The sequence below is a fragment of the Rhinopithecus roxellana genome, chromosome 8 (genome assembly GCF_007565055.1).
Source record: "Rhinopithecus roxellana isolate Shanxi Qingling chromosome 8, ASM756505v1, whole genome shotgun sequence".
NCBI lineage: Eukaryota > Metazoa > Chordata > Mammalia > Primates > Cercopithecidae > Rhinopithecus > Rhinopithecus roxellana.
Window position 1 is genome coordinate 116,278,791 of NC_044556.1, and position 13,646 is coordinate 116,292,436.

The window sequence follows — 13,646 nt, forward strand, 5'->3', positions numbered from 1 at the left end:
GTGCAAGCTTGGAGAAGGAGGGCCAGGCAGCAACAGGACTATGTAAGGGGGAGGTGGACCACATGACATCACCCTGGATTCCCAGAGTGCTCATGACAGGCAGCGTGGAGTGGTACACAGACTACAGCTTTAGAGTAAGTCAGACAGGCAGTGGTGGCAGGCTGCTCAGAGGTACACACTCATCTCCCTCTCCAGTCCTCCCTCTATACCCCCCTTAGATCCCAACAAGGACAAAGCAAAATGGGGTGCTGCCTGGACCTGTTCCTTCCCATTCCTTCCCAACCACACCTCCTTTAGGGTAAGCAGATACAGCACCATTTGATCATGCCCCTATGCTGAAATGCCTCAATAAAACAAAACAACGACAAAAGAATTAACTGAAATCAACTAAAAGTCACAACAGAGACAGGGTCTCCACGCTGCTAGGATATCCCTCTCAGACTTCTCCCATCTGTTTCTGCTCCACAGAGGCCTCCCAGCTGAGCCCTGCTGTCAAGGGAGGGCCCGTGGCCCCCTCACAATCTGTCATATTTGACACTACTCGGATCTTATTTCTTCTAGAGCTGCCAGGGGCTATGACGATACCTTCCCTGTGTGTGGGTAGTGGGCCAGGAGGGCCATGCATGCCATCAGCACCGGGGCTGGGGTGAGGTGGGTATTGAGGGGTGGAAGAAAGGGATTCTGGGTTATTGGGAATCCCGGCTGAATCTCAGTTTCTCCATACTTTCCCCTTCCCTTGGGCTGCCAAGCCCTCTCATCTCCTGCCATCTGTGATAGGTGTCTCTGGGGAGACCCTCTTCTTTCTTGCTTGCTAATCACTGCATATAGACACTGAAAATAGACTGGACTCTCTGCTCCTGGCAACTGTGTAGACATCCCTTGGGCTGATTTGAGTTCCTCTCTGCTGCCAAGGGATGGGTTCTTCCTGCACCCTGTGCACCTTCCTTTCCTGGGCAGGTGGCCATCTCTGCCTGAAGACCTGGACGCTCAGGAAACCTGTTGGGGGTGGGGGGCTGGCAGTGATGAAAAAACAGGGGGTGGTGACCGCTGACTGCTGCTTTGAAGACTAGGTGTGCTGGGTGCCTCCAGCCTTGACCCACAGAGTGAGCCAGTGATCCAGGCCCATGGACTTGGATCTGAGTCCTGGTTCTGTCCCTCACTAGTTGTGGCACTGCCCTTTTCTGGGCTTCAGCATCCCCATCTGTAAAAGAAGCAAATGAGCTAGATGATTTCCCGTACCATTTCAACACCCTGTGAGTTAAGGATGATGCTGTTGATCTACCACTTGCATTCTTCTGGCCATTTCTCTACTCTTTAATCAAGACCCTGCTGTGACTGGTAGCTAGTAACAGTCACCTGTGAGGTAGCTGAAAGGACAGAGTACTGCGTCTGGTGCTGTGATGGTCCCCTGGGTCTGGTCCCAAGACCCCGGTTTCATTATTATCACATCCTGAGCAGCTGAGTGAACCAGGCAGCTGGGAGGTGAGGGGGCTAGCCATTTCCAATTTGATTTAAACCTTTTGTTTCCCAGGTCTCCTCAGCAAGGACAAAAGCAAACACTCAAGCAATATCCTGAACACTTCCTGATCATTCATTCATTTGGACATTCATTCGTTCAACCCTTATGAGGCAGTACAACATCATAAGGAGTCACAGGAATTAGTTTGACCTGCTTTCTAAATCTGGCTCTGGCACTACTTAGCTGAGTAATGCTGGACATGTTATCCAACCGCTGTAGGCCTCCGCTTCATCTCTAATATGAGGAAAATAATGGTGCTCTCTATTTCACAGACAGTACATCTGAAGCATCTGGCACTAGTTAAGTGTTCAACAACTAGTTATTATCAAGTTGAGTAAATCTCTTATGGTTTCATGTGGAGACAGACAATGTGTACATAGCTGCCCATCACTCAGTGTGTGCAGGTTTCTTAGCAAAAGACAGGTTCCTGGGTTCTGAAAGCCAAGAAAATAACTTCAACAGGAGTTTGGGGGTCAGTTTGTGGCACAAATCACTCATCCTTCCTAAAGAACGTGAAGATGGTTCGTGGAAGCTTGAAACAGACTCTCAAATCATTAAGTCATAACAAAAAATCTGTTCTTGAATTGATTTGCCCAGCTCAGATGTGGGGACTGCCATTTTGGAATGGAGGTTCAGCGTGTGTGGTCTCGGGAGAGGGACTGGAAGGTAAGTAAAATCCTGCTCTCACAGAAAATGGGCATGTCTGATTCCCTTCACGCCTCTCTTCCCCTACATATCCCAGCCCGTGCCCCCATGCCGAGGGCAAAGCAACATCTAATTTGCCTGTTTCTGGCAGCTCTTGGACTTGCCAAAGCCTGTACCTGCCGCCACGCATGCCCCAGAAGCCTCTGCCTGCTCCCTCAGGTTGCTGCCGAAAGTGCTGACTGCGGATGCCGATTTACCACTTCCCATTAGCCAGGCCTCTAACAGCCTCTGAGAGCCTGTGCCGGACACAGGCCCACCAGCCAGCTCTGAAAGGTCAGGCCCCAGGAGCAGGAGCCAGCCAGGGGCTTTGCAACAGTGACCCTGTTGATGTGCCATCCCTTTATTTTAATAACAAAATGGCCTTATTTATTTTGTTTTAATCTGACAGCCTGAAAATTTCTCTTTGTGCTTGTTGAAGACACTTAGGTGGTCCTGTTTACCCTCTCTTGTCTTCAGACACCATAAATGATGCCCCTAAAACTGTCCACATGCTGGCTGAGCCAGAGGTGCCCAATGCACACGGCTCTGAGGATTACCTCTCCCATCCCTGACTCCCATTCTTGGTTGGCTGAGTAAGGACTCAGTATGGGGGGCACTGGGAGAGGAGGTGGGACGCCTGAGCATCAGACCTGAGTCTACCAGTGCTTGCCAGGATGACCCTGGACACATAATTTAATCTCCTTAGGCCTCAGTTTGCTTATCTGAAATAGGAATAACTATTGCCCTACATGTTTCATGATTATTGTGAGGTTAATTATGACAGGTCCCCTTATAAAGAAGACAAAAATCATGAAAGGGACTTGCAAAGAATAAAGTACCTTAAACACAGCTTTGGACACAAATGATTTCAGGTGCTGGTCTCACTGTCCACCCAAGCCAGACACTGCACAACCTTCCTGAGCATGAACAGCATGGCTCACATGCTCCAGCATCACCCAGCCCTCAAGTCCTTGGCTTGGACAAACTGTAGTTCCTTCCCCCAGCCTGAGTGATACTGTTACCAAAGGAGGGCTCAGGGATGGGGCAGGAAGTCCCCACAAGGATATGGCTAGGCTGCAGGTATCATGTCCAGGGATTAGGAGCAGCCAGGCTCCTGGAGGCTTCCCAAAGTCTACAGCTTAGAGGAGAACAAGGAGGGTGACTTCTGAGTGACATGACGTCAGGGGGAGGGGGGCCTCCAGTGCCCTCCTGAGTTGGAATAGAAAACAGCCCAGACTCCAGAGGTACAGAGCAAGCCTTTCTCCTCCCCTCTATCTCTGAGTGGGTTTGTAGAGGAGGTTTGTATAGCTGACATACCAGAGACCCCTCTCCAGAGTCTGAATGCTTCTCTGTCCAGGGAAGTTGCAGGGCCATAGCCACAACCTCCCTGTTCCTTAAGGCTGATCCAGAGTCATCCTCTAGCAATAATAACGAGCATGCTCTGTAATAACAAAAATCACAAGTGTTGATTCCTAATCCCTATGGCATTAGGATGGGGGGATCTTATTACTGTCCATTTATGTACAGGCAAACTAGACGCTGACTTGTTAAGGGACCTGCCAAAGGTCATGCAGCTGGCACTGGGACCCAGGTCTTCTGACTGGAACCCTGTGCTGGGGAACCAGCAGCTAAATCTTCCACTGGCACAGTGAACAGTTCCAACTGGCATGTACCCCAGAACCTAATGAGGGAGCAGGGTCCACATGGCTAACATGGTACCCTGAAGGGGCCTCAAGAAAAGGAATAGTGCAGGAATTCTGGGGAGCCAGAGGCATGTCCAATGAGCTGATGACAGAGCCAGGGGTCCCTTCCACCACCAGAAGGGAATCCTCGTTCTCCTTCTCTTCCTAATCATCCACCCGAACAGCAACTGCCTGGAGAGTTTGAGGGATGAACAGAACCCCATATCCAGTACCTGGGTGGTCTGGGTGACTGTCTGCTGGGGCCCAGGGCTGCCCATTAGGGCCTGAAGGTATAGGCACAAGGCTAAAAGCTACAGCCCAGATCAACCAGCTTGCAGTCCAAGAGCTGAGGATGTTGTTCCCCTGCTCCCAGGGAATGTGCTCCTCGGCATGAAAGGAGCTTATTCCCTGCTGTCTTTACTCCCGGCCCCTCACAGAGATACGGCTCTTACAGCTACCCACCAATGCCCTTCCCAGGGGGAATGCAAGGAGGTTCACATACATGATCTCAGAGCAACTTACTCTGTTCCCAAAGGAGGGAGGAAATAGAGAAATCAGAGAAAACCGATAAAGCTAGGTCCATTATTACTACTCTGTAAAGCAAGTTCAGAGAACCCCCTTCCTGGGAGATAAGGCCATTGTCTATTAGAAATAGAATATTAGTCAGGTGTGGTGGTACATGCCTGTGCTCCCAACTACTCGGGAGCCTGAGGTGGGAGAATCGCTTGGGCCCAGGGGATCCAGCCTGCAGTGAGCTGTGATTGTGCCACTGCACTCCAGCCTGGGTAACAGAGCAAGACCTTTTCTCAGATACATAGATAGATAATTTTTAAAAAGAAACAGAGTAGTCAGAAGACATGGGCTTGACTCCTGGCATGGCACCTTGCTGGCCATGAGGCCTTGAGCTAGTTACTGAGCATCCCTGGAGCTCACAATAGGATAACTTCTCTCACTGGGTAAGATTTCCATGAGGCCATGTATGGAAAGCACCCCGCACAGTGCCAGGCACATAGACCTCTCACGTGTGTTATTTCCCTTGTCTTTCTTTTCCTTCCCAAACAGCATCTCCAGACATTCCTCGATCTGGACAACTCTCCTGGCACAGGCACACTCACACTTTCTTTACTAAAACCTGAAACAACAACAACAACAACAACTCTAGAACCATCCTTAAATACCAGATTGATTTGGATTGGTGAGAATAAGAGGCAACTTGCCTCATGACTCTGCCTCTGTGGGGGAATACCCCACTTTCTGGGCAGCTCTGCTGTTGGTGTGCAGGCGGGCACACCAGGGACCCTTCCAGGGACCCTCAGCACCACGAGGACTCTGCTTCATGAGTATTCACCAGGATGCCCTGCTACTGCTAATTTCCAGTTATTTCTCTTCTCAAAGGAGTCCATAATAACCAACGTATAAATGACAGCCACTTCTTGTGGCCTGTTTGGTGTTAACACAACAGAAGTTGTGGCCCCTCTGTTATCTGTGACAACTTTTTCTTATCGGTAGACCAAAGTGGTCCAGGGAAGGAAGCTGGGTAAGAAGAAAGCCATGCTATCAGCTACTTGGAGGCTTTGGGCAACCCTAGGCTTCCTTACAAGAAGCTTTAAGGAAAAGAGCTAGGTGCATGATGACAATAACAGTGGCCATGACTACTAACTTTTCTAGTGCTGATATGAATGGAGGGCTGACCTGTCCCCTCACAGACCAAACTGTGGCAGTATACAGAAAGCCAGGACACAGGGCCAGAAGACATGGCTTGCAGTCTCAGCTCGGCCACTTACTTGACGTATGGCCTCAGGCAAGTTACCTGACCCCCTGAGACTCAGTTTCCTCATCAGTAAGACAGGCATGATAATAGTACCTAGTTCTCAAGAACCAGGTGGGTCAGATGAGAGGGTCAGATGAGATCAGAATGCAGTACGAATTAGAAGGAAAGCGGGTATTTGGGACCGCACACCCCACAACAGACTTTGCATTTCCCTTTCACTTGCCAGTCTGCATCCTTAAACTAGAACACGATGCCTCTGCAGACCTGGCCCCTAAAATAGCATGTGCCCCTGCTGCCTGTGGAAGGTCACCGATACCTTGCAGTCTGATGCTCTCACAGTCCATCTCCTGTCCTTGCTTTCCCCAACCCATCCACTGCCCTGGAGTGCAGATTAATATCCCAGGTGACACAAGCCACATTTTGTTAACTTTCTATTTGTTTCTCCCCCTCTACATCTTTTCCTAATCATTTGTTTCCTCCCCTATCTCTCCAACCCCTCCTCCAACTCCAGAGTTGTGCTTTATCTCTAGTGAGCTTAACGCTTCCCTGATAAGACCGGTTAATCCTCTCCTGCTCCTCTTTTGCAGAGATGGAGGAGATTACAAGCAAAGGGGTTAGGCCATCTCCCCTTCAAGGGCACTCAGTACTTTAATAAAGGAACTGGATCCCACTTTCCCATCTGATACTCTAGATTGGCATCCCCAGTGTTTCTGCTGAGAAGCAGTTCTGGTTACTTCCAGACCGTGAGCCTCCTGACTGGAACAAAACGGAAATGGGGGTGGCGGGGAATGGGTATTGGTCAAGTGGCCTGGAGACTCAAGATGGGCTGATCTGGTCCTCAAGAGCAAAATGCCCAACTGTGTGACCATCTCTATGGTCACCAGTGAGGGCCACACTTAAAGCCACACTGTGCATGTAGCAGCATGTAACCGGTAACAAGAAGGGGAACTCTAGCTCGGGGGACATAACTGTACCAGCCAAGGTCTCCAGCCTTCTCCTCCACAAGTCCTGGGATTAGCGAGTTAGTGATGCAGGTGGCACAGTGCTACAACAAGGTCTCCTTGGGTACACACTGAATGCCACTTTACAGCAGGTAGCTGACATGAGAGCGAGGCTTCAGTGTTTGCTGAACACCACTCCCGGTGTACAGAACACCTCAGGGAGACGGAGGAAGTGACAGAAGTAAGCCCTGTGCCGAGAAGCAGACCATCTGGTGGGGTAACACAGGACACATAACGCAAAAGCACAGCAGAGTTAAACTATAAGCTAGTGCTAAGTAACTGCTGGAGTGTCTTGGGTTCAAGATCTTTGTGGGGTCAGGCTTAAGTTTAACATGAAAAGCTAATTTTGAAGAGACATGATTTGCTGAAGAGGACGTAGACTATTTGAGGTCAGAAAAATCATTCACTTATTTTGTATCAAATGTTTATTGAACATCTGCTATGGGCCATGCACTGTTCATAAACAAGATAGATATAACATCTGTTTTCATGAAATTTATACTGTAGTGGACAAGTCAGAAATTAAGTGAATAACTATATTCTCACTCCCATTCTTACTAATGGTAACCAGTACAAGAACTGGGCGTTTTGAAGGAAAAAAACAGGAGGATCCTAATTTCAGCTGTGAGATCAGGGGTAGCCTCTCAGAGGAGATAATGGCTGAGACCTGAATGAGTAGCAGGAATTAGCTAGAGCAGTGCAGGGAGGAAGCACATTTCAGATGGAGAGCAGCATATGGAAATGTTCTGAGTTGGGATAAAGTTGGTTCTTTTGAAAGACTGGAAGACATGGCTTAAGAACATAAATTCACAGAACAGAAAGAGATTTTCTTTCTTTCTCTCTCTTTCTCTCTTTCTCTCTTTCTTTCTTTCTTTCTTTCTTTTTTGAAACAGAGTCTCACTCGGTCACCCAAGGCTGGAGTGTGCGATCTTGGTTCACTGCAACCTCCGCCTCCCAGGTTCAAGTGATTCTCATGCCTCAGCCACCTGAGTAAATGGGGCATGCGCCACCATGCCCAGCTAATTTTTGGAATTTTTAGTAGAGATGGGGTTTCACCATCTTGGTCAAGCTGGTCTTGAACTCCTGGGCTCAAGTGATCCACCCCCCCCCCCGGCCTCCCATGCAAGAGATTTCTCCCATTTTATTCCAATTGCAATGGTAAGTTATTAAAAGGTTTAAGCAAGAAAGTAGTAACATCTACATTTTTAATATATCACTCTGGCTGCGGGAGGTAGACTGGAGGGGGACAAGAATGGTGGTGACAGGTTCAGTTAGAAAGTCTCTGCAGGAACAGGTGACAGTTGATGGTGACACGTCCTGAGATGGTAGCAGTAGACAGAGAGTGGTAGCTGGATTATAGATATATTCTGGAGATGGGATCACTAGGATTTAATGATGGGCTGGATGTGTGGGGAAATATCTAGGGTGACATAGAGATAGTTTCACTTGAGCAACTCAAAGAGTGGAGGTGTCATTTACTAAGATGAAGGACGACAAAGGTGCAGATTTTGGGTGGAAGCTATAGTCGGGATCAAGAGTTCGGGTTTGGATACCCTAAGCTTGAGATGTCTTTCATTGTGTCATGTCATTATTGTGCGAAGACACACACACATCTAGACTGGAGGCGACTGTGTATCACATAGGTTATCTCCCATCATTAGGACGGATGAAATTACCAGGGAAAGCATAGTACCAGAAGAAAAAAGTCCCATTAACTGTATTTTGGGGTAAGATGGAGATACAGAAACAGTGGAAAAAAATAGCATAGAAGCTAAAAGATAGGAGTGGTTCCAGACAGAGAAGCCTGTCTACAAGGAATGCTGCTGAAACTGTGTGTCTCTCAAAAGTGTCTGAGGGATTCGGCAACATGGAAATCACAGACGAACTTAGCAAGAGCAGTTTCAGAATGGATAGAAATCAGCTTGGACTAGACTGAACAGGCAACAGAGGTGGGTAGGTACAGCCAAATCCTCAATAACCCTGGCTCTGAAGGAGGAGTAGAGGGACAGGCGGGAGCTGTCTCTTGAAGCTATGACTGAGCTACGACTTCCTAAAGTTTCACACAGGTCAAAGTTTTCCACATTGGCAGTGGAGATGGTTTCCACACTATCAGCCCTAGCCTGACCATGGAGAGTTCCCTTATAGCCCCAGAAGACTCAAAGAGAATGAGAAGGGCCTTTAGCTATTGCTGGTTTTCCCTGACCTTGTCTTCACCTCATTCATCCCTGGCACAAGAACCCCATTCCTTGTTTAAATCTTACCCAGGAAACCTCTTCAGCGTTGTACTCCAGCATTCAAAACTGTTCCATTATAAACATCTTCCACCTCTGTTGGAAAGCTTCTGCATATTCGAGAGGTATAAAGAAGGTATAAAGAGCTTTCTGACACCCTGTCTGGTCAAGACCTGATTTTAATCTTTCCTTTTACCAGACTGTGTTATTCTGGGCCCACCCAACAGACCCAAGCTACCTTTCAAACCTCATCTCCTACTTTCTCCTTCTTGAACACTCCCCTCCAGTCAACTTATGTCCCCTTAAAACACCTTCTATTTTCCTACCTCTGTATCTTTGCTGGTCTTTCCCTTTGGAATTAGTCCTTCCTCCTTGCCTACCTGAATATTACCCATACCTCAGAGTTCACCTTGAGTCCATTCACCTCCAGAACACCCTGCCTGGCCCCCCAGCTCTCTCTTTCAGGCATTTCTTTCACACTGCCCAAGAGCACTGCTTTTCTCTGCATGTGTCATCTTATAATGAGAAGCAGTGAAAACGGCCTGCATATTCCTTTGTTTCCTTTGGTGCTGCTGCCTGTACATCAGAAGCATTTGGCAAATGTTTGTTTACTGACAGGTTGAGAAAGTCAGGAGCCCTTCCTCCCCAAGGGATGAAGACTTGCAGCAGTCTGTTCAAGGCTGCACTAGCAAGACTGACCAGGGCCAAATGAGAAATAAATAGGTGCCACAGCTATTCACCAGCCTGGTTTCTATAGAATCATTCAAGGAAGTGCCATGGCAATGAGTTAAAGTTCAAATTAAGCTCTGGTCATCATGGCCATCAACTATTTCAAACGTTCTTTTAGAAGCCCACCCCTTCTTGGAAAAGTTTAAAATTTAAACCACAAAACCTCATGCTTTCTTTCAATTCTGTAAACAGAAGTTTCTTGCCATTTTATGCTGTGGATTTCCTCTGGCACAATCCTTTTCAAAATATTGAAAAGGCAGTTTTCTAACCCAGACCCTTTCACCATATTGTGGTTCATGTGACAGAACACTGCACAGCGGTGAAAATTCACTCCATGCTATTTTTTACAATCCAGGTATTGGCTAAAGTACACATAATAACTAATAGACTGCCGCAACTTTCATGCAATATGAGTTCCCATTAAAAAGTTTACACTAGCAAAGTTTTCTGGGCATAAATATCTTGTGGAAATTGGTTCATTCAAATCTGGGCTCCAAAGTGGCCTTAAACACATAGCAATTATTGCAACCACGAAGAAACAGGTAGACTGTGGACACAAATCTATAACAATATGCTTTATTACTCACTGGGGGTCTATTTTTGCTCTCCTACATCTACATGAAAACCAAGATTCTTAAAATACCAAAAGTGGCAGTTTAAAAACAAAACCTCTTTCCAAATCCCAAATGCAAGGATTCAGTGGAGAAGGGTCAGGAATCCTATTACTGATTCATATCCATTAAAGTTGGTTCCAATGAGGACATACCTTCCCTATAGATTCCACGAAGTTCAACTACCATGTCTGTTTATATCTCAACTTGACTTCTCCTAAGGTAAAATAAGTTTTATGGAAATAATTCTGTATTTATATATTTGCTTTTGATTTACTTATTCATAAGAGATTTAAGGCCACAGAGAGCTCCGCTGTGCAGTCTTGGGAAAAGTGAGGCTGCTTCTGCCCAGTCACTCCTGGCTTCCTCTACCAGAGGCCCCAGGCTGTTGAGGGGAGCAATTGCTGTCCTCCAAAAACCCATCGTCATCAGGGTGAGGCCAGGGAAATGAGAGGGAGGGCTCTGGCCCTGCCTGTGGCTTTCTCTGACTTGGCTGGAAATAATGAATTTATTTTAAAAAGCAGTTTTAAGAGACACATGTGTTCACATATAATCATTCTTTTGAGGGTGTGTCTGTTTGTAAATGGCATGATTCACCCAAAATAAAATATCCCTCATTTCTCATATCTAGCTGTCTTCCAGAAAGAAGAATACAGTGTGCAGAGGCATATTGGAAACTGGGCCTCAAATTTCTTCACTAGAAGTTGAGTTTTTCTCTAGCATTGAGCTTTTGTGCTTAAAGAGTAAAGTGCAAAATCTTTGGGAGGAAAAAAGGAAACAACGACCTGCCAAAATTTCTGTTAGCGCCTATGACTACTGTTAACTTACATGCTCTCAGAGTGCAATAATAAGCCTGCAAACTGCTGCTAAAAAGATAGTTTGACCTTTTAAAATGGGAACTCCCCCATCCCATATCCATATTAAATAGGCGAACCTTGGAAGCTCTAGAGTTTTAGATCAGTAAGTGAAATGAAGTTGAATTTCCAGAAAAAGGGTTTCCCTGTAGGCTGCAGGCTAATTAGGGTGTTCTAGACCTACACTGTAACAGCAGGTAGAAGGCAGGCCCTAAACCTTTTAGCTATTGTCGTTGCCACCTGCTCAGAGTCTAGTTCTAAAAAGAGGCGGGTGCGGAGTTACGAAAATTTGGTAAATATAAAAGTCCCGGACGCGATCGCCCGCAGCCTGCGGCCCCTGGCGGTTGAGGAGCCGCGATGATCCTCGGTCTTCACCGCAGCAGCCAAGCCCGGCGCGCACCAACCGACGCTGCTGAAAGTTGGAGAGCTCCCAGCTCGCCGACAGAATTCGGCGGTGGGCGCCAGGGGAATCCCTTCCAGTGCCGCAATTAGCAAAGTTTTGAAAAGTAAGGACCCTAGACAGACAAGAGACCCATCCTTTCCTTTAGCATAAGAAACTCCGCGCCGCGCCAGCCGAAGGCTGCTCGCACAAGGCCATCCGCCCTGCTTGGCCGGGACGCACCCGGTGCCTTCCAGCTCCCTACCAGAACTGGTCCAGGGGGCGCGGAGACAGAGAGGCAACTATGTCCGGCTTGTGGTTCCAGACGGAAACGCCTCTCGGCTCCCTGGCCTGGGGGAAAAGGGTTCGAAATTCAACAGTCACGAGGGCAAGGACAGAACTACCAACTCCCGCTCGGATGCCCGGGACCTGCTCTTCCAAGCCCGCTCCGGTTTCTCCAAAGGACGCGCGGCACAGCCCATGCGCCCCCGGCACTACACTCCACTCCTCTATGGTTTCCCCCAAACTCTTCCCGGGGAGCCCCACAAAGCACAGACGGCGCCCTGAAACTCGCCAGGCACTCGCCAGCCATCCCCACCTCCGTCTCTCGAACCCTCCTTGTCGCGTTCTTCCCGCCCCGCACCGTTCTCCTCGCGTTTCTGGGAAGTCAGAAGCAAACCACGAGAAAATGCCTTCGCGAGGAGCCTCCCTACACCCGCCCTGTCACTGAAACAAAAGCGTAGGGAGGAGGGAGGTGGGAGAGGAGGCGGGAGGAAGGTTTAGAAAGACGATGGGGACAGCAGTAGGAAGGAGCTGGGGAGGGGGGTCAAGGTGGCAAGCAGAGCTGGGGGCCCAGAGTCAGCTCCCGTGCCGCGCGGCGGGTCGCTTACATGCCCAGGTCGCTGTAGGTGTTGAAGAACTCCATCTGGTTGCACGCCTGAATCCAGCCCACCACCCAGGTCTCGTGGCGGGGGATGGGGGGCATGACCACGCGGGCCGAGGCTTTGAAGTACGGGGTCTTGTAGCGCAGGACGATGGGCGAGGTCTCTTCGATGCGCGTGGGGCACTGGTCGATGGTGGCGCACACATCGTACACCACGATGTTCTCGCGCCGGATCCGCGCCTTGCAGGTGATGCTTTGGATACAGCCCATCCTGCAGCCCGGCGCCTGCACGGCGCGGCGTGGGGCAGCGCGGGGGCCCGCGCGGGCAGCCGAGGGCGCGTCACGCCGGCATGGCGACGCGCCGCTCGCTCCCGGTCAGACTCAGCTCGCACCTAGGAACCGGGAGCTGCCGGGCATCCTTGGGGAAGCCCCCTCCTCTTGCAGCGGCGCGGGGTCTCCGCTGCCCCGACGCCCGCCCACGCCCGCCCCCTCGCTCCGGCAGGGCGCGCGGAGGTGCACTCCTAGGAGGCGAAGGGTGCCCTCGCCGGCTCCAGCGCCCGGGCGGAGGGCAGGGAGGGGAGCGGCGCTGCGAGGAGTGGTGCCCACCCCGGGCCGGAGCCCCCCGCCCCTCGCCGGAGAGGAGGAGGCGGCGGCGGCGGCGGCATGGAGCCGGGGGAGGGCGGCGGCAGCAGCGCCCGGTCTGTCTGCCTCCGCGGCGGCAGCAGCAGCAGCCGCCGCCGCCGCCGCCGCTGCATGAACCTCTGCACCGCGGCTGCCCCCCGCGTGCAGCGCACCCAGCGGCGGGCGAGCGGGCGGCCCGAGCGGCAGGCGGAGGCAGCAGCGGCAGCGGCGACCGGAGCTCCCGCCGGCCCCGCCCCGTAGCCGGACCGCGTCGACACTCCTCGGCCCGGCCGCCCCAGCCCGGGGGGCGCCAAGAGGCTGTGGCCCGGAGTGGAGGGCCCCAACGGCTAGGGCAGCACAGGACGTGCTCCGCGGAGGAAACTGGCTGTACGCCATAAGTTTTGTCCCTCTCCGGCTGCCGTCCGGGTGGGGGGGTAATGTGTAAGCGTGGGGGTGTTTAAAGGGCCGCTAGCGCCGGGGTGGGGCCCCGCACGTGGGGCTGGGGCGGGGCGGGGCCCTGGTAGGTGGTGCCCTGGGGTGGGGGAGTAGGGCGGGCCCAAGCGCCACCGGGTGGGTGGGGCCGAGCAGGGCGCGGCGCTGTCCAGAGTCCACTGGGGAACGCAGTATCCCGTAGGGGCTGTGGAGTGTTTCGGGCAGCAGAAGGGTTAGGGGAACAGCTTT

General features: G+C 50.7%; 1 protein-coding gene across 4 annotated transcripts in view; it reads right to left on the reverse strand.

The window, feature by feature from the left end:
* Positions 1-13,361, reverse strand: part of FAM78B (family with sequence similarity 78 member B) — a 116,297-nt gene extending 102,936 nt beyond the window's left edge. For 3 of the 4 annotated variants that reach the window (XR_004058600.1, XR_004058599.1, XM_030934884.1), the window contains exon 1: positions 12,352-13,118. Coding sequence is in view for 2 of the 4 variants with exons in the window: in XM_030934884.1 (XP_030790744.1) it covers positions 12,352-12,614 (263 nt within the window). In the remaining 2 variants the exon portion in view is untranslated. Of the gene's footprint in view, positions 1-12,351 lie in introns of all 4 variants that reach the window. The other variant, XM_010373373.2, reaches the window with a different exon arrangement.
* Between the last annotated feature and the right edge of the window lie 285 nt (positions 13,362-13,646).